General features: G+C 34.9%; 1 protein-coding gene across 3 annotated transcripts in view; it reads right to left on the reverse strand.

Moving 5' to 3' along the window:
• Positions 1-20,391, reverse strand: part of LOC140052220 (polypyrimidine tract-binding protein 3-like) — a 44,847-nt gene extending 24,456 nt beyond the window's left edge. Inside the window, exons 1-2 of one of the 3 annotated variants that reach the window (XM_072097681.1) lie at positions 20,300-20,391; positions 14,983-15,019 (exon numbers count right to left, since the gene is read on the reverse strand). In XM_072097681.1, coding sequence (XP_071953782.1) covers positions 14,983-15,019; positions 20,300-20,307 — 45 coding nt within the window. In that variant the 5' untranslated portion in view covers positions 20,308-20,391. Of the gene's footprint in view, positions 1-14,795; positions 14,913-14,982; positions 15,020-20,299 lie in introns of those variants that run through there. The other 2 variants (XM_072097686.1, XM_072097683.1) reach the window with 2 other exon arrangements.
• Between the last annotated feature and the right edge of the window lie 270 nt (positions 20,392-20,661).

Here is a 20,661-nt window from a genome sequence, read left to right on the forward strand (position 1 = left end):
TGTCCGATTGTTGTTATTCACTGTGTTCAATAGGAATGCGTTGGCATGTATACAACTCTTTAAATTATAAATCTAGATAAAATAATTAAACTATTAATGGCAGTAAACTGTAGACCTTGTCTAGCAAGTTATCAGATAAACCAAATAATTACCAATAAAATAACTCAATATTAATATGATGAGATAGCAATAAATAGACCAATCTGATATTAGCAAACAAATAATGAGTGGAATGGGGAGAATATTTCCATTAATGGCAACACCAGCCTTGCATTGCACACAATTCTAAAAATGTGTCCTTACAAACAAAAAAACTGAGAGTGCAATAGTATTCAAAATTCTAAAAGATAGGAGAAATAATGCATGAATATCAACCAATCAATAACAAGATACAATAGGTTTAAATGTTATAATAAATACTGTAATATAGGTATATTTGTCTTTGGTTTTTAATGTTTCATATAAAATATATATTGGATATTTTTTAAGTTTAAAATTTCTTTCATTCAAATCAAAATAACAAACATTTATGTCAAGTAACGCAGTAATAATATAGACTTCCTTCAGTACTTGAATGTGTAACAAAATATGCGACTAAGACTTGATGTATACTGGGCACTATAGAGTATGACATTGCCACGTTGTGGCTACAATTGCAATAGGCAAACATTAATTACTACTCTGCTTCTAGGGGGCTTTTGTAATGCAGATTATATTAAGCACAGTAAGTAAATATTACAGAATTGAAAGCATTCTTTGTACTACAATGTAATATTATAAGGGTAGCAAGGGAAACTGAACCTAACGTTACAAAATATTATCAGCATGTAATTTGATATAAAATGATCTTAATTAAAAGAATTCATAATTGGTGATATTTAATTATAACAATTTCTAATACTTAATTAAATAATTTATTTTAACATTTTTTATTTTCTACGGAAAGGTAGAATTTCAATATGACTTCTTCTTTTCATATGAATACCCAAGAATGATTCTTGTTAAACATGCACCATAATGCCATGTATGAACTCTACGATACAGTAGTTAATAAAAGCCACAAAAATTGGAATTGATTTTTATAAGCTTTGAGCTGCTGTAGCCTACTTGTATCTCAGGTTCAATTATCGTGGTAACATGAAGCGACTTCTCAACAATGCCTCACGGTTGCACACTCTGCGTACAATGCCTCACGGTTGCACATTCTGCGTACAATGTATTAATTTATCACATTTTTCTTGGAAATGCAAAAAGTATATAAATCACAAGATCAATGTGATTGTTGTAGATGTACACTTAATCACATTTCAGTGCCAAACAAACAAACAGTATGAATTTATAAACATCTACCGGTACTGTACAATTGTTGAGAAAAAACAGTTTTTATTGAAAAATCCCAAAAAGAACGTTTTTTTTCGCAACCAGTTTTGGTAGTTTGTTTTCAGTGACCATGTTGCAGGTTGATTTTTTCTGTTTAAATTAAAGAAACTACGTTATTCAAAATACTTTTTTAAAACCATACTCTGTTACTCAATTTAGATGGGCCTAAAAAAAGTAACATTTTGGATTCAAGGTCACTGACCATGTGCTCCATCATCAGCACATTAATGTAAGTTGATAACGAGTTAATGTAACAGCTTTCCATTATGTTTGTTAATATAGAGAGTAGCGTCTATTTGCTGATCTAATGTAATATTTATAAGGATTTCACGACTTTAATATGCTAGGTCATCTCACAATGCCGACTCAATCAACATTCTGAAATCTACCGACAACGTCTAATTAAACCATAATATTGTATCAAACCCACAAATGGTTTTAGGATGTTATATTCAAACACTGTGTTTGTACAATTAAGATGTTTATCAAATGGAGTTTGTCTTATCATGAATTTTAAATAAAACCTTTGCGGCATTTGGCAATAAAGAATTTTATGATGTTTGTGTATCTGTCATAAACATGGGACATAAGTCAAGAGCCATATGGATGTTCTAACATTAACATGATATTGCTGAGCATTAGGTGCTGTACCTTCAAAACACTAGTCTATCAAGCATTAGGTGCTGTACCTTCAAAACACTAGTCTATCAAGCATTAGGTGCTGTACCTTCAAAACACTAGTCTATCAAGCATGAGGTGCTGTACCTTCAAAACACTAGTCTATCAAGCACGAGGTGCTGTACCTTCAAAACACTAGTCTATCAAGCACGAGGTGCTGTACCTTCAAAACACTAGTCTATCAAGCACGAGGTGCTGTACCTTCAAAACACTAGTCTATCAAGCATGAGGTGCTGTACCTTCAAAACACTAGTCTATAAAGCATGAGGTGCTGTACCTTCAAAACACTAGTCTATCAAGCATGAGGTGCTGTACCTTCAAAACACTAGTCTATCAAGCATTAGGTGCTGTACCTTCAAAACACTAGTCTATCAAGCATTAGGTGCTGTACCTTCAAAACACTAGTCTATCAAGCATGAGGTGCTGTACCTTCAAAACACTAGTCTATCAAGCATGAGGTGCTGTACCTTCAAAACACTAGTCTATCAAGCATTAGGTGCTGTACCTTCAAAACACTAGTCTATCAAGCATGAGGTGCTGTACCTTCAAAACACTAGTCTATCAAGCATGAGGTGCTGTACCTTCAAAACACTAGTCTATCAAGCATGAGGTGCTGTACCTTCAAAACACTAGTCTATCAAGCATTAGGTGCTGTACCTTCAAAACACTAGTCTATCAAGCATTAGGTGCTGTACCTTCAAAACACTAGTCTATCAAGCATTAGGTGCTGTACCTTCAAAACACTAGTCTATCAAGCATGAGGTGCTGTACCTTCAAAACACTAGTCTATCAAGCATGAGGTGCTGTACCTTCAAAACACTAGTCTATCAAGCATTAGGTGCTGTACCTTCAAAACACTAGTCTATCAAGAATGAGGTGCTGTACCTTCAAAACACTAGTCTATCAAGCACGAGGTGCTGTACCTTCAAAACACTAGTCTATCAAGCATTAGGTGCTGTACCTTCAAAACACTAGTCTATCAAGCATTAGGTGCTGTACCTTCAAAACACTAGTCTATCAAGCATGAGGTGCTGTACCTTCAAAACACTAGTCTATCAAGCATGAGGTGCTGTACCTTCAAAACACTAGTCTATCAAGCATTAGGTGCTGTACCTTCAAAACACTAGTCTATCAAGCATTAGGTGCTGTACCTTCAAAACACTAGTCTATCAAGCATGAGGTGCTGTACCTTCAAAACACTAGTCTATCAAGCATGAGGTGCTGTACCTTCAAAACACTAGTCTATCAAGCATGAGGTGCTGTACCTTCAAAACACTAGTCTATCAAGCATGAGGTGCTGTACCTTCAAAACACTAGTCTATCAAGCATTAGGTGCTGTACCTTCAAAACACTAGTCTATCAAGCATGAGGTGCTGTACCTTCAAAACACTAGTCTATCAAGCATGAGGTGCTGTACCTTCAAAACACTAGTCTATCAAGCATGAGGTGCTGTACCTTCAAAACACTAGTCTATCAAGCATTAGGTGCTGTACCTTCAAAACACTAGTCTATCAAGCACGAGGTGCTGTACCTTCAAAACACTAGTCTATCAAGCATGAGGTGGGTCATTCCATCTCAGTTCACCCAAAAAAAATGGAATTTTAAACCCTACCTCTTCCAATTTTGATGAAATTTGGTATATGGGTGATTCATAGCAATTAAAGCCAAAATTTCAAATTTTAACTTTATCGGACCAACGGTTTTCGAGATATCGCAATTTCAATTTTCGGTTTTTACGCAAAAAAGCGCGCGGCCGCCACGTTTCAAAGAGCTGTATCTCGGGAACTATAGGTTCGATTTTAAAAACAAAGGTATTTTTGTAAAGGGGAGACCATAAGGAACCTAAATATACTAATTGTGTGTGTTTTATGTTAATTTTAAGTTGAATAAAACTTTGACATATATTTTGACCTTGAAATTGACCCCGTGGAACACGCCCGATTTGTTGGTGACTATCACAAAAAATGTAGCCCTACGTGTCAACTACAACATATAAAAAAATTGGAGGGGTTTTTTTTCTTTGTTTCCATGAAATTACAATTTGAAGTTGACATACCTCTTCCTTTATAGTGTATTTTTGGTGTTGTTATACTTATACACAGTGTGAACACTAACTGTTAAGGTGTCTTATTGTTACGCTTTCTCATCAGGCCCACTTAAACAGTAGATATATTTTGATATGAGAAATACTGGGTAACTCGCATACTTTTCAAATCAATTTTGACACATAGTTTAGTGTCCTTACTATGTTATTATGCACATTAACATATGCATAATAAGTGATTGCAGAGAACATACAACAGTTACTGTATATGCCTTTTTAAAGGTTGTCATCCCCTATATAAAAACAAAACTACCAACCATGAAAAAAGTTCATTATTTCACAGATGGATGTGGCGGCCAATACAAAAACAAATATAACTTTATTAACCTTTGCCACCACCAGGAAGATTTTGGTTTAGACGCCGAGTGGAATTTTTTCGCTACATCACATGGCAAGAGTGCGTGTGATGGCATAGGTGGAACAGTTAAGAGGCTTGTCACTAAGAGAAGCTTACAGCGTTTGACTGAATGTCATATTATCACATCTCTCAGTATGTTCGACTACTGTGTAATTTTTTATTTTTATTATATGTCTTTAGGCAATGTGGCCAAGGATTATCAATAGTGAATTAATCACTGTCCTATCAGATAGGTGGTAATCCCCCTGATACAGGGGCTATTGTGTGAACCAGTTCACCGGGGTAACCCCCTACTCTTTTTCGAATAATGAACTGGGTTCTTTAAAGTACACACATGTTATAACTGGACTGGACCTACGGTTTATAGTCCTTATCCGAGAAGACTTGTTCCACCACCAGAACGGAGCGAGTCGGCCTCGAACCCTTGCCGATGTTGTTGTTGGCTCTTTTAGGTACGGTAAACGGCGCCCCTGCCTTAACCGCTCGGCCATATGACTCGCTCATATGGACATTCCAGGCATCAACTTTTTTCATGTGGGAATAGATGAGGTATCTACTGTGGAAAAAGAAATAAAGCCGAGATTCAACCTCGCCCAGACCATCAAGGGTACATTAGAATATCATCGCTTTGTTCCCGTTTCTCTGGCACAGATGCAGGTCTACAAACTTAGTACCCAGATAAACCCTCCGGATGTGGTAGTGATTCAAGAATCTTTCAGTGATGAAAATGAAATTGTTGCTGATACACAACCCACCATTATTAGACTTCAGAATTTTGTGTGCTGTAGTTATGATGGTGTCCCATGGATTGGTTTGGTGGTGGATGTCTCACTCTCAGAAGAGTTTGGGGATTTTCAAATTAAATTTATGCATCCTCATGGGTCAGCGAAAACCTTTTATTGGCCGTCCAAAGAAGACTGTTGTTGGATTCCTGAATCAAATGTACATTGTATTATAGCCTCTCCGTTTATAAAATCCTCTTCGACTAGGAATTACAGTATTTCCCAAAATGATCGCCACAACATTTCTAAATACTGTTTGAATTGTCCAGATGACAAGGAGTAAAGGCCAGACATAGACAATTGTAACATTATAATAATATTTAGTTTGTAAATAAAATTAATTTTGGAATACATCAAATTGACATTGAAGTAATGCATGGACAGACACCAAAAATACACTAAAAGGAAGAGGTATGTCAACTTCAAATTGTAATTTCATGGAAACAAAGAAAAAAAACCCCTCCAATTTTTTTATATGTTGTAGTTGACACGTAGGGCTACATTTTTCATGATAGTCACCAACAAAACGGGCGTGTTCCACGGGGTCAATTTCAAGGTCAAAATATATGTCAAAGTTTTATTCAACTTAAAATTAACATAAAACACACACAATTAGTATATTTAGATTCCTTATGGTCTCCCCTTTACAAAAATACCTTTGCTTTTAAAATCGAACCTATAGTTCCCGAGATACAGCTCTTTGAAACGTGGCGGACGCGCCCTTTTTTGCGTAAAAACCGAAAAGTGAAATTGCGATATCTTAAAAACCGTTGGTCCGATAAAGTTAAAATTTGATATTTTGGCTTTAATTGCTATGAATCACCCATATACCAAATTTCATCAAAATTGGAAGAGGTAGGGTTTAACTCATTGGGTGATCTGAGATGGAATGACCCAGGTGCTGTACCTTCAAAACACTAGTCTATCAAGCATGAGGTGCTGTACCTTCAAAACACTAGTCTATCAAGCATTAGGTGCTGTACCTTCAAAACACTAGTCTATCAAGCATTAGGTGCTGTACCTTCAAAACACTAGTCTATCAAGCATTAGGTGCTGTACCTTCAAAACACTAGTCTATCAAGCATTAGGTGCTGTACCTTCAAAACACTAGTCTATAAAGCATTAGGTGCTGTACCTTCAAAACACTAGTCTATCAAGCATTAGGTGCTGTACCTTCAAAACACTAGTCTATCAAGCATTAGGTGCTGTACCTTCAAAACACTAGTCTATCAAGAATGAGGTGCTGTACCTTCAAAACACTAGTCTATCAAGCACGAGGTGCTGTACCTTCAAAACACTAGTCTATCAAGCATTAGGTGCTGTACCTTCAAAACACTAGTCTATCAAGCATTAGGTGCTGTACCTTCAAAACACTAGTCTATCAAGCATTAGGTGCTGTACCTTCAAAACACTAGTCTATCAAGCATTAGGTGCTGTACCTTCAAAACACTAGTCTATCAAGCACGAGGTGCTGTACCTTCAAAACACTAGTCTATAAAGAATGAGGTGCTGTACCTTCAAAACACTAGTCTATCAAGCATTAGGTGCTGTACCTTCAAAACACTAGTCTATCAAGCACGAGGTGCTGTACCTTCAAAACACTAGTCTATCAAGAATGAGGTGCTGTACCTTCAAAACACTAGTCTATCAAGAATGAGGTGCTGTACCTTCAAAACACTAGTCTATCAAGCATTAGGTGCTGTACCTTCAAAACACTAGTCTATCAAGCATTAGGTGCTGTACCTTCAAAACACTAGTCTATCAAGCACGAGGTGCTGTACCTTCAAAACACTAGTCTATCAAGCATGAGGTGCTGTACCTTCAAAACACTAGTCTATCAAGCATGAGGTGCTGTACCTTCAAAACACTAGTCTATCAAGCATGAGGTGCTGTACCTTCAAAACACTAGTCTATCAAGCACGAGGTGCTGTACCTTCAAAACACTAGTCTATCAAGCATTAGGTGCTGTACCTTCAAAACACTAGTCTATCAAGCATGAGGTGCTGTACCTTCAAAACACTAGTCTATCAAGCATTAGGTGCTGTACCTTCAAAACACTAGTCTATCAAGCATTAGGTGCTGTACCTTCAAAACACTAGTCTATCAAGCATGAGGTGCTGTACCTTCAAAACACTAGTCTATCAAGCACGAGGTGCTGTACCTTCAAAACACTAGTCTATCAAGCATTAGGTGCTGTACCTTCAAAACACTAGTCTATCAAGCATGAGGTGCTGTACCTTCAAAACACTAGTCTATCAAGCATTAGGTGCTGTACCTTCAAAACACTAGTCTATCAAGCATGAGGTGCTGTACCTTCAAAACACTAGTCTATCAAGCATGAGGTGCTGTACCTTCAAAACACTAGTCTATCAAGCACGAGGTGCTGTACCTTCAAAACACTAGTCTATCAAGCATTAGGTGCTGTACCTTCAAAACACTAGTCTATCAAGCATGAGGTGCTGTACCTTCAAAACACTAGTCTATAAAGCATGAGGTGCTGTACCTTCAAAACACTAGTCTATCAAGCATGAGGTGCTGTACCTTCAAAACACTAGTCTATCAAGCATGAGGTGCTGTACCTTCAAAACACTAGTCTATCAAGCATGAGGTGCTGTACCTTCAAAACACTAGTCTATAAAGCATGAGGTGCTGTACCTTCAAAACACTAGTCTATCAAGCATGAGGTGCTGTACCTTCAAAACACTAGTCTATCAAGCATTAGGTGCTGTACCTTCAAAACACTAGTCTATAAAGCATGAGGTGCTGTACCTTCAAAACACTAGTCTATCAAGCATGAGGTGCTGTACCTTCAAAACACTAGTCTATCAAGCATGAGGTGCTGTACCTTCAAAACACTAGTCTATCAAGCATGAGGTGCTGTACCTTCAAAACACTAGTCTATCAAGCATGAGGTGCTGTACCTTCAAAACACTAGTCTATCAAGCATTAGGTGCTGTACCTTCAAAACACTAGTCTATCAAGCATGAGGTGCTGTACCTTCAAAACACTAGTCTATCAAGCACGAGGTGCTGTACCTTCAAAACACTAGTCTATCAAGCATGAGGTGCTGTACCTTCAAAACACTAGTCTATCAAGCATGAGGTGCTGTACCTTCAAAACACTAGTCTATCAAGCATTAGGTGCTGTACCTTCAAAACACTAGTCTATCAAGCATGAGGTGCTGTACCTTCAAAACACTAGTCTATCAAGCATGAGGTGCTGTACCTTCAAAACACTAGTCTATCAAGCATGAGGTGCTGTACCTTCAAAACACTAGTCTATCAAGCACGAGGTGCTGTACCTTCAAAACACTAGTCTATAAAGCATGAGGTGCTGTACCTTCAAAACACTAGTCTATCAAGAATGAGGTGCTGTACCTTCAAAACACTAGTCTATCAAGCATGAGGTGCTGTACCTTCAAAACACTAGTCTATAAAGCATGAGGTGCTGTACCTTCAAAACACTAGTCTATAAAGCATGAGCTACCTTTAAAACACTAGTCTATAAAGCATGAGCTACCTTTAATTTTAAACATGCAATGCACTCGTAGTTTGGAATAAAAACACACTGTCAATTTCATACTGTCTATTTATAGATTTCATACAAATATTAGATACCATTATTAAAAAAGGAATAATAAACACGGTAAAGAATTTCATTTTTAGGAACACAATTTTACACCTTTATTACAATGCAGTTGAATTTTTCAGCAAGTACAAGCGCACCAAAAATAATTTGACCAATCTCAATGCAATGGCTCATTCAAACTGTTGCTTGTGATTGGTCAAATGCATTGTGTCTATACGCCATTGCAAAACCAAACTTAATACGAAAAAACTACAGATACATGACAAAAAAACATTCCAATCAAGTTATTACAGTTGTTTATTATTATTACTATGAAATTAGTCACCATTTCAATGTGGACTTTTTAGGATAATGAAATTACTGCTGTGCTATTGTGTTACTGCAATAATTCTATTTCATTTTCATTCAAATCATGAGACATATAATTTAAGAGGAAATTGGTGGTTGTCTTGTGATTCTGTGGAAGATTACAGTTCAACAGTATCATGTGAATTGTACGGTATTATACACAGGATTACTGTTATTTTGAGGTAAACTCCAATTTGAAAACTAGAATTATTCATGTATTTATGACATTTTGATGATTTCAATGAAGTAATTTCATCATGGTGTAATTTAGAAATTAATTCCATCACGTTGACAAATTTAATTCACAGTTTAAATCTAGTGTATGGTTCATTTTCCCCAGACTCAATTTATATTAAGTCATTAAACTTAATTACATATTAATAGACATTAGCATAAAGATTACAACTAACTCAATTAACAAACTGTGCAATTATAATCATACTGGTATGATATGTCCCAATCAACTGACATATTTGTAACTGTACTTTGTCTTTTATTGAGACGCTCTTGTTTCTATAGGGGTCCTCTGCAAGAGTGGAATTGTGGCTTGGTGGTTATGATGCTTGGCTACCACTCCAACCAAGGGTCCTGGGTTCAAGTCCCGTCACATGTCAGGATTTTTTCTAAGGACAAAATTACAACTCCACTCCCAAAGACTTGTAATAACACTTTCGTTTATGTAGAGCATCTTATGTATATGTTTGTCTTGTGAACCTCTGAGGGTCCCTAATAATCAGCAATTACTGGATGGATCACCCTCATTAAAATATGGTAAAAAAAAAAAAAAAAAAAAAATCTGACTTGATATTAAGTAGTCCCTATGATTTGTGAATATTGACTAGTAGTACCGTATTTTCCGGAGTATAGGTGGACCCCAAGTATAAGTCGACCCCCAACTTTGCCCTAAAATATCGTTGATTTTGGTATGACCTGAATATAAGTCGACCCCCAAAATCAGCTAATAACACAACTTACTTTAAAGTTCAAAGAGGGCTAGAAATGTATGAAATGCGGTTGTTTGTTTATATTATTAAAGTGTAATCAATAATATTTATAAGACAATCTATTATTATTATTTATGTAAACCACAACGACTTCGCCATCGTCTTCACTAGCCTATAATAAATGACAGCGATGTAGCGTTACTTGCCATCAGCAATGTTTTTTCGCGTCACTCGAATAAATTTAAACAAGTTTTCCGTTAGGAGGCTTATTAAATTGTACAGGCGAGTAGTTGTAAATCGCGTTATCTGTAAATGTACACGCGTCCGACTAAGGAGAATTTATTTTATGAATAGACATGCGCAGTAATTGTAATTACAAACAAACAAACTGCGCATGTGTATAGATGAAAATATCGCGCAATAACAAACATGCTGCATGGACATTCCGACGTCGTGTAGTTCGTTTGTGGTGTGTGTTACGATGTTTTCGCGAGTGAATAAGAAGCATATAAAACAAAAACTATTTATTCTTAATTACCTTAAAAGCGTAATATTAACATCAAAATGAGTCTTTGTGATATATTAATATTTTATTGACCAGTACTTGTTGGAGTTGTATTATTTTGTACAATGTAGGTAGGCCTATTAAATTGAAAACTTCTGTGAGTGATTGATGATAGGCCACTGACCTTGCTAGGCCTTGACAGCTGACAGCTTTTGAACAAATTTTTTCGGCTTGATTTTTTTCAAAAATCGCATGGTCGGAGTATAAGTGGACCCCCCGATTTTGCAATTAAAATTTTCCCACAAAGTCTCGACCTATACTCCGGAAAATACGGTACACCATTATCTAATAATATAGCTCTAAAAACATACTTATTATACAGTGATCAAGAAACATAAAACTGTGTTTAGAAAATGGCAGAACACTACTATAAGCTCAAAAGCTTGTTTCTAAAGGTTCCTCCAGCAACACTGTAGATTGTCACATGATTTTTGTGTGAATATTAATATTAAATGCATGTCACGTCTTGTGAGGCTCACACTATATTTTTACCCAATCTCAAGCTTTCATGCCACACACCTAAAATCTGACACTTTAAAAAAATCTCACTATTTCATTAAACCAATAATTTTCACTAAAAAGAACTTAATTGTATCATGCCTAGAACAACTGATCCTAGGCCCTTAATTGTATTGTCTATCATGCCTAGAACTGATCCTAGGCCACAACAAGCAAAGCAACATAACATCAACTTATTTTACGTTTCGTTCTATTCTACCCAATTTTATTGATACTTCTTTTTAGGGGTTGGAGATTTATAGTGGGGTTAAAATTGGTAAACCTAAAGCCAGCAGCAACCTCTAAGTTGACATGTATGTTTGGCTCACCATTTTATTTAATCACACTCTGAAATATATACTGTCATTACCTATGCAATATCAACGAAGCAAATATGATGCTTATACAGTATTGGTAAATTTGCTGGTTGAATTGGGTCAGAAAACAATCATTTGAATAGTTTAATAAAACAGACATCTCATATTACTAGTCACAATCAATTCAAACCAGGAATCTACACAAACCTTTTATTTTAGTTTGTTTCATTTGAATTTTCCCATGAACACGTTGTTTGTTTTGCTTTACACTATTACAGCCTTCTATGTCTGAATCTAACAATATAAACAAGCTAAACCTTAATGTATTGAAAATATGATATCCTAAGATGTGTACAGTAGTGTAGGTGTATATTGGGATAGAGTATTATGTACCTATGTATGGATTATAACGCTTAATGTAGAACCAACATTAGGGTTAGGTCACTCAACTACATACTATTCATTTATTTCCTTTATATCGGATCGTACATTCATACATATAAAAAACAAAAAAGGAGAAACAAATTCACCAGGAAATTAACAATAGCATCTCCCACAAAAACAACCTAAAATATCTATTTACACAATGCTGATGCAGGTTGGATTGTAAATAGGAAAACCAACTCTCATATTATTTACTGAATTTATAAATTGGTAAAACATGGCTTTTTTAAGCAGAAGAGGCACTAACAAACATGGTTGATACAAATGTCAATTGAGAACAAACTTCAAGCAAAAGAGACAATCATCCCTCAACCCTCTCACAATCATTCCTCAACAAAACACTACTACTTTTACTCCCTTCCCACCTCACTCCAACCAACCAACCAAATAAAACAAACCACCTTCCATACCCTGCCATTACACCATATGTCACTGATAGCACCAATAATTGTGTTAATTAGACATCAATTAGTACAATCAAAACATCCCTTTGTTTATATAACTAGTACAGAACAGTTGTCAGTCTGCTAATTAACTAATGATAAAATTGATAGTTAATTGATTGATTTTGTATTCAATAAACAAAACTATATCCTGAAATAAGTGTAGTGAGGTGATAAAATATTGATTCCTAATAAAAATGCTCTGAAAGCAAACAACAAAAACGTGACAATGAGTGCAGAGTGTTAACAACTTGATGGGTATATGTTGTGACTGCTAACAGATGATGGCATAGCAAATGAGTGCAGAGTGTTAACAACTTGATGGGTATGTTGTGACTGCTAACAGATGATGGCATAGCAAATGAGTGCAGAGTGTTAACAACTTGATGGGTATGTTGTGACTGCTAACAGATGATGGCATAAGAAATACTACAGTTCAATTAAGCTGCTAGTGCTAGTCTACAATTATAAACTGACAACAAAAGGGTGTAGACAGAATTTTAAAAAATGCTTGGATTTAGATCCTGGATGCAAAAATAAATCATTAAAGTTTTGTTTGACCAATAATAAGTGACAGATCATTCAAACTATCTTGTGACAAAAGTTGCTAAAAACTACAAAAAACATTTAAATTACATCAGTACAGAAGCTGTTGGCCTCTTTGGTCACTCCTTGGCGCAATCTAGCTATTTTTTGTCTTGTTTGTATAAATGTGTTTGTCGAAATCAATAAAATTAAATTAAAATTTAAGTGAACTTATACTTTAATACCCTTGTGATCTTGTAACCACCAGTAACTCATAAACAATTAGCATGATAAAAAACCTGTTGTTAATGAATGTAGCTCTAGCATGAATTTACTGCCATGAATATTCATACAACTTTACAATAATACTAATCATCATTTTATTGTATTTGATAAATATATCCTTGTTATTGTTATTAATAAGTAAAAGCCACTGGGAGAGCCAATGATGAAAGAATAAAATACTAATTATTATCTTGTAAATCAATAAAGAAAATATGAAATTGTCGCATAGAGTTATAAAAAGGCGTTGATTATAATAAGAATGGAAGTGAGGGGTATTGATGCATGCTTAATAATACATTGTAAGCTATGATCCAACCTACGTTAATCAATACAACTAGGCAAATTTAATTGTTACAATAATATTTTCATTTTGCAACCAGGACAATAGCAGTTGGGGGCAGGCTTCACATGTAACATACCATCATATAAAATAATCATTTTCGTAAAGGAGTCAAATGTTACTAAAAAATAGTAAGATTGGGAAAGTAAAGAAAAGGAATATCATTTTAAATTAATTTGAGTCAATAATATTAATTTTTACATATCTATCATTATAGATATGTTGTGGTGGTTAACATGCTTGCCTTCCACAAATCCATGAGATTGACTTGGTGTCAGGGTAGTAAACTCACAACTCCTTCTTTCTACTCCACTCTCTAAGCTTAAATTAAGATTCATATAATACAATACAGTATCTATCATGCAATTGGCAAGTTTCTCGCTGTTGTAGATAAATTTAAAAAAATTTTTTAATATTTAAATATAAAACACAACAGTAAATTATACATGTTTGTTATACTTGTAAATTTCACACACTTTGTGCTTGACCGCTTGTGTGTTTGACCCATTGTGCTTGACCCTTTGTGTTCGACCCTTTGTGTTTGACCCCTTGTCTGTTTGACCAATTATGTGTTTGACCCCTTGTGTGTTTGACCCATTGTGTACTAGACCCTTGTTTGATATCCTTGGGTCAAGATATTGAAACAGTACTACTGTACTCATCCTTATTGATTTCTTTCCTTTCTAACATAAATTTAAATTCAACGACATTTCTTTCAAAATAACATGTTGAACAATTATGGGTGCCTAGTTTATTATCGCATCAATTATAGACACCAGTACTTAGCCGTTATTTACTTTCTTTAAGCAGATTCTGTTTGGAGACAGGGGTACTATTTAGTTAGCCCACATAGCTTTACCTTCAGTAAACACTTCAAACAATTGCACTTGAATTCACAATGTGTACCTGTTGAAAAGGCCTAGCCATCAATTAAAAGTACACCTGGTTGCCAAGTGATACAGAAACTAAGCTAAGGAACTTAATACTAAATAAAGAAAATAAAACAGAATGCATGATGAGAAAGCAGAATATTCTGTCTACAGCAGCAATACTTGAGTACTATACAGCTGTCAACAAATAATGATATGCATCGTAGGTAGCAGTAGTAGTATAGTATGTAATCCTGACAACTCAATAGTACTGTTGTACCAGGGTTCACAATAATCATATAATAATATATCTTAATGGCTACTTACATCAGACATGATTAGAAGCTGGAAGAAAACAGTTAATAGAGATGAAAATAAAAGAAGTACTTAATACAGCTAGATGACAGTAGACTGACTTAGAAGGGTGAATACTAAAACAGACTGATCTAGCTTCACATCAGTTAAGCCCAACAGTGAGATTGAATAGCAAACATATTGATTCATTGATTTTTACCTTTGTTCCCGAGCCATTCATGTCCGTGGTAGTGATCCTGTGGGGTAGAGAGAAAAAAACATATGGTTAGTTGTTAATTCAATAAGTAAAATGGATGACAATAGACAGTAGTTATATATGCAATGTAACAGCCGGTATAATTTGGAGCCATGTGTCGTTTACGGCTAATTTGCTACATCAATTTCAATATTGATTTTCAGTAACCAGCTTATTGACTCCTAAATTGAAATCAGAATTGAAACAAGTCAGTAATGCTTCATGTTTTACACCTCAATTATAAACATTTCCAGCAGACTGATCACAAATACACCTTTTGATTTTAAAAACAATTTGGTTGGCTCTAATTATGAATCAACTATGAACAAACAAACTTCCAAATATCCGGATATAAACTGTAGTTTTCAATTTAGCAATGTCAGAGTCAAGGGTCGTATTCACCAATCACACTTAAGTGAGATATTTTTCTAAAATATTAAGCATTTCACTTAACTCAATACATATTTAAGTATTTCCCTTTAATTGTATTCACTTAGATAGGAGATTTTTTTAATGTTTAAGGGAGAATGTTTCCCTTAGCCTCTTGTACTGTATGTGAGAATAGCAAATATGGCCACTGGATCCTAAGTGAATCAGGACTCACAAATGATAACTTATAGTGCTAAACTTAATCACTTCAGATGTTTATAAATTTACTTGTCTAAAGCACATTCACAAATTTTTATAAATGATTAATTAACAGATTATTATAACGGTTGTGGAAACACTTTTTAAATTCATTCAGTCAACACAAAATGACTTGGACCAAAATAGTAGCCTTGCAGAAACAAGAAAACTTTTCCTATTCTTTAAAATAAATTCTGAACCTTTGCTTATTTTGGGGTTTTTATATAGAGTCTATTGTTCACATAAAAATATCTTTTAGGGTTAAAAAGGAATTTAATAAAAGCAAACTACGTATTTCCCATTGTACATTCAAATGTATTCACTCTGTTTTCTTAGCAATGCATACAGTACCAAAGCACTTTTATAAAAACAAAAAACAATTCATAAAAGGTTAAGTTGAAAGAGTATAGAGCAAAAAAAAAGGAGAAAATGCAACTCAAATTATTATTCAAACCACAAACCCACATTTTCTAAAACATCAATTACTTTGCCTAGTCTTTCATATTTATTTCTTTTATTATTTCATACTTGTGTTAACCTGTTAACCACAAATTAAATCAACAGTCTAAGGGTTCGAGCCTCACTCGCTCCATGGTTCTGGCTGTAGAACGAGTCTTCTCGGATAAGGACTATAAACCGTAGGTCCAGTGTACACATCTGGCTCATGTGCACTTTAAAGAACCTAGTACATCTTTCGAGACGAGTAGGGGGTTGCCCTGGTGTACTGGTATACACACAGCCACTGTCACTCATCAAAGAGGGCCCCTTGATTGTCAGCATACGCTGTTTAGGGTCACCCTCTATAAATAAGGTGTAATAAAATAAAATAAAGTTGACAAGCAAAACTTATTTTGTTACTTAAACGCCATACAGTGACATTTATTACGCGGTGTGTAAACTCACGTTTGCTAGGACACGCGTATGTATCATTTTTAATCAATCATTCTCATAGTGAAGTCTAAGCAGTACACTACAGAGTCAGTAGTTTACCAAAACTTAAAGTAAACCAAGAGAAAGTTAGTATTAATGTTTCACCACTGTTACTGCATGCATACTGTTTTCACTTTGAAATAATACATTGGCAGTACAGGATTACTTTATTTCATTACATAATAATAACTAGTACAGTAATACCATAATACAGTACTATATTGTAATTAAATTATGTAAGCAATTATTGTGAATGTGAGAAGGGTAATAATATAACCTGGTTTTCACTAAATAGTTAAATCGAAGGCCAAACAAATACAGTATTGTTAAGCGTCAATCTCTGAATAAATTTTAGGGAGGTAGAGATCGATAACCCACTCACAACCCCTATTAAATCACTATTTAACAACTCTTTTAAAGATCATGAATTTTCAACTTCAAGAAAACCATAATAAAATCAAATGTTCCAGTACACTCTATAAAATCAAAAACACTTGCCTAAATCATTATTTAAAATTTACCATTTTTTTTCTATTTTCCTCTCCTCACTGCTTAATATTTCTTCTGCTTCATATCATAGCCATTTTATTAATTTTATCTATTTTTCTGTAAATAATTCAGCGTCTTCATTTGAATGCCTCGTAGGTCGTTTTATTAAATTATATCTTAGTATTGTTTGCATTTTTATTTTATTGATGAATAAAGATTGATTTGAGATAGTACAAACCAACTGCACAATAGAACACACAACAGATAAAAAAACTCTTAATATATAGTAATCTAAATTACTAAGAAAACAATAAAATACAATAAAATCTATGAAATATTGAATTTGATTAAATTAGAGAACGCTATTTATAATACTGTAGATAAATTGACAATAAATTTATTTTTAAATTCTAAAAATATATGTTACTGAAAACATACAGTATTAATAACAATATCCTTTCTACCACAAATACAGACTTATAATACACTCTATTTTATTTTGGCAAGAGCATATTTTTAATACTGTACATAAAATATTGGTTACTGTATACAATTGTATGTATTGTATGAGGCAATTCCTCCGGGTGATCACATTAACTTGACATACCATCAAATAGTACAATATGCAAAGTATAAACTTCTAGGCCTAACAACTTTTTAAATAAAATTAACAATTTCATTAATGACCTAGAAAAAAAATGTATAAATGATCATGGCGAGGGATTTGTAACGGACAGGAAATTAGAAATTAAAAGAGTTAGCAAGTTTAAATGAGGGAAGGATGTAAGTGCTGCTGATGACTGTGATTATTATGAAATACTTATTATCTGAAGAATACATATTTCACTGCTTATTTCAGTACTGTATGCTATTTAGTATGCTATTCATTTTCATCCGACTGCATGTGTTCCTATACTTGATAATATTAACTTAGATTTCAATGTATATAATAACCTCATAAAAATATTCCCTATTTGTATTCAATAATATTACAATAGCCTAAGCTTCTATAGTACAGCTGGAAGTTGGAAAATAAACCTCAAATATTGGCATGGTTACTGCATGCTTTACATTGATTCTATTTTATTTTTACTTCCAAGCTTTTTCTCAGTTTTGGATTCTTCCAGTATTTTTTTAGTGTTTTAAAAAATTTAAATATTGATACTGTACATATACAGTGGCGGATCTAGGATCTGATGAGGGGGTGGGGGGTGGCCACGAAAGTGGCAAACGAGGTGCGTAGCACCGAGCGGGGGAGGGATTGGGAGGGGGTGTCCCCCTCCCGAGGCTCCGAAAATTTTTGAAAAAATAGAAGCTTACACACTGTTTAATAGGTTAGAGAAACTGTTTCCATCACACTTTTATAACAAATATCACATAATGTAAATTTAAATAAATCCTTCCTAAATACTGTACGGATCGTTTTTGACGAACTAATAATAATCTTTGGTCAAAAAACTTTCAAACAAAATGAACATTTGGTAATGCGTTACTCCGAAAATGTCTCTATAGTGCATGTGTTGTGTACCGTGTTTTGGTGATCTGTTAACCTCAGAGATATATACCCTACAGCCGGGTGAATAACTCAATGTAATTTGGTATACAATGATTGCAGTAATCGCCGTGTCTATAACACAAATCAAAAAACAACAAATACGTCACATACTTTTTTTCGACCGTCCCGTGTACATACAAGACATTTTATGTTTATTTTATGCCTATAAAATAATAAAAGAACACCATGTTTCTCGTTTATTTTTTCGTTTATACTGCATACTATAATATTATACAAAAAACCTTCTTGCGCGAAAAAAAAGTTCCCGATATTACACTCTCAGGGGTGTAAATATACCACGCTAACGCTTGCACACGCGGACGTACCAGAGCGCACCAATGGAAAATGGTGTATTTTTGGAGAGTGATGACGTCGGTATTCACACGATGAGTGAACTAGACAACGTGACGCTGGTAGTTTTAGGAGTGCGTGTGTTTTGAAAATAAATCAGTTGTGGGTATTTTCCGAAGATTTTAAATCGCGTTTTCTTTTTAAACTCTTGAATTCATAATACAGTCAACTCTCCCAATACCGGACTCTCTGAAAACCAGAAACTCTCCCAATACCAGACTTTTTTTGAGGACCAAAAGGTCCCAAATTTATATTTACCATTAAAAACACATTCCGAATACCAGACTTTCCGGAAAACCAGACTTATTTGGCCGGCCCAAAGGTTTCCGGTATTGGGAGAGTTGACTGTAGTAATTGAACTCTTAGCTCTTTCACTGTGTAGGCCTATTTACACAACTATTAATGCTAACCCTAGCTCTAGGCCTAGTAGGGCCTAGCTAGGCCTAGGCTACCTCTTCTTAATTAAAAGATTAATCCACGACTAGCGACGGTCAATCGCCGGTAGGTTGCATCTTTTTTTCTTTTTTTTTGAGAATTAAGGGGGGGTGGCTAGACACCCTATTTACCCCCCTAGATTCGCCACTGATATATTTATTTATTACGAACTACTTACTCTACTAAACTACAGCATCGATACAAACAAATTATACAACGGGGGTGGACACAGGGTTTTGCTCTGACTACTTTCTTTGTTGGATTGGTCAACAAATTGATTAACCGATATCACTGTACTGACAGAAGATATCATTTCTGCAAAAACAGTAGAGTCCTTCAAAGAAAAATTGAGGGCCCTTTCTTAAGTACTACAGGGTCTATCTACCAAGTAACCAAGTAAGTAAGTAACCAAGTAAGTAACCAGTGGCGTTTATTGTTTCTCTGTCAGCAGTACCTACCAGTACCACTGACTGCACCCCGCACGCTGCAGTGCATGCCAGGAGGAGGGAAAATCCTTCAGCTAGGAATCAAAACAAACTGTGTCTTTAATTAGCACTATGACGTGTGTAATGATATTTATTGATAAAACACTAGAAAATATAACAATGCATTTGTAATGGTTTATAGAATTTAATAAAAATAGACTCAAAAGATTCCTGAATGTCTGTTTTTATAGGCCACCGTCTGTTTGACTGCGAGGCACGTAAACACACACATGCACTTACTGTGTGTACCTTTTCTGAGTGAGTCAGTCAGTCAGTCAAACAAATTTATGACAAATTGTATTTTACTAAAAATTCAACCGAAATAGACAAGTTTGAGTTTTGACATGACAAAAGAAGCCACTGATAAATATATAAAACATAAGGAAAATAAATTTAATGTTCTATTTACCCCTCCATTCCTTGAAATAGTGAAGAATGTCTACAGAATTACAGAAGATAGGCTTAGAAAATCTGCAGGTAGCTGTACAAAGCAAAATGGCGAAAAATTAGGAGTGGGCCCTCAACGTTAATTAATTGACCATCCATCTTTTTCGCGCGTTTTTATACTCGGTGTGTTGCGCAGCAATGGTATACACTATAGTAGAGCAGTTAATGACATGAGCTGTGCATTTTATTACCAAAGCATGAAACTTGGCACAAAGTTTCTTTGATGTATATAGATTCAAAATATCGGGGGGTGCCAAGTGTCCAACGTCCGGTATGGCGGCCATCTTGATTTCAAAATGGCCACCATAAAAACAAAAAATGTTC

This window comes from Antedon mediterranea, chromosome 6 (genome assembly GCF_964355755.1).
Source record: "Antedon mediterranea chromosome 6, ecAntMedi1.1, whole genome shotgun sequence".
In the NCBI taxonomy this organism is placed as follows: Eukaryota; Metazoa; Echinodermata; class Crinoidea; order Comatulida; family Antedonidae; genus Antedon; species Antedon mediterranea.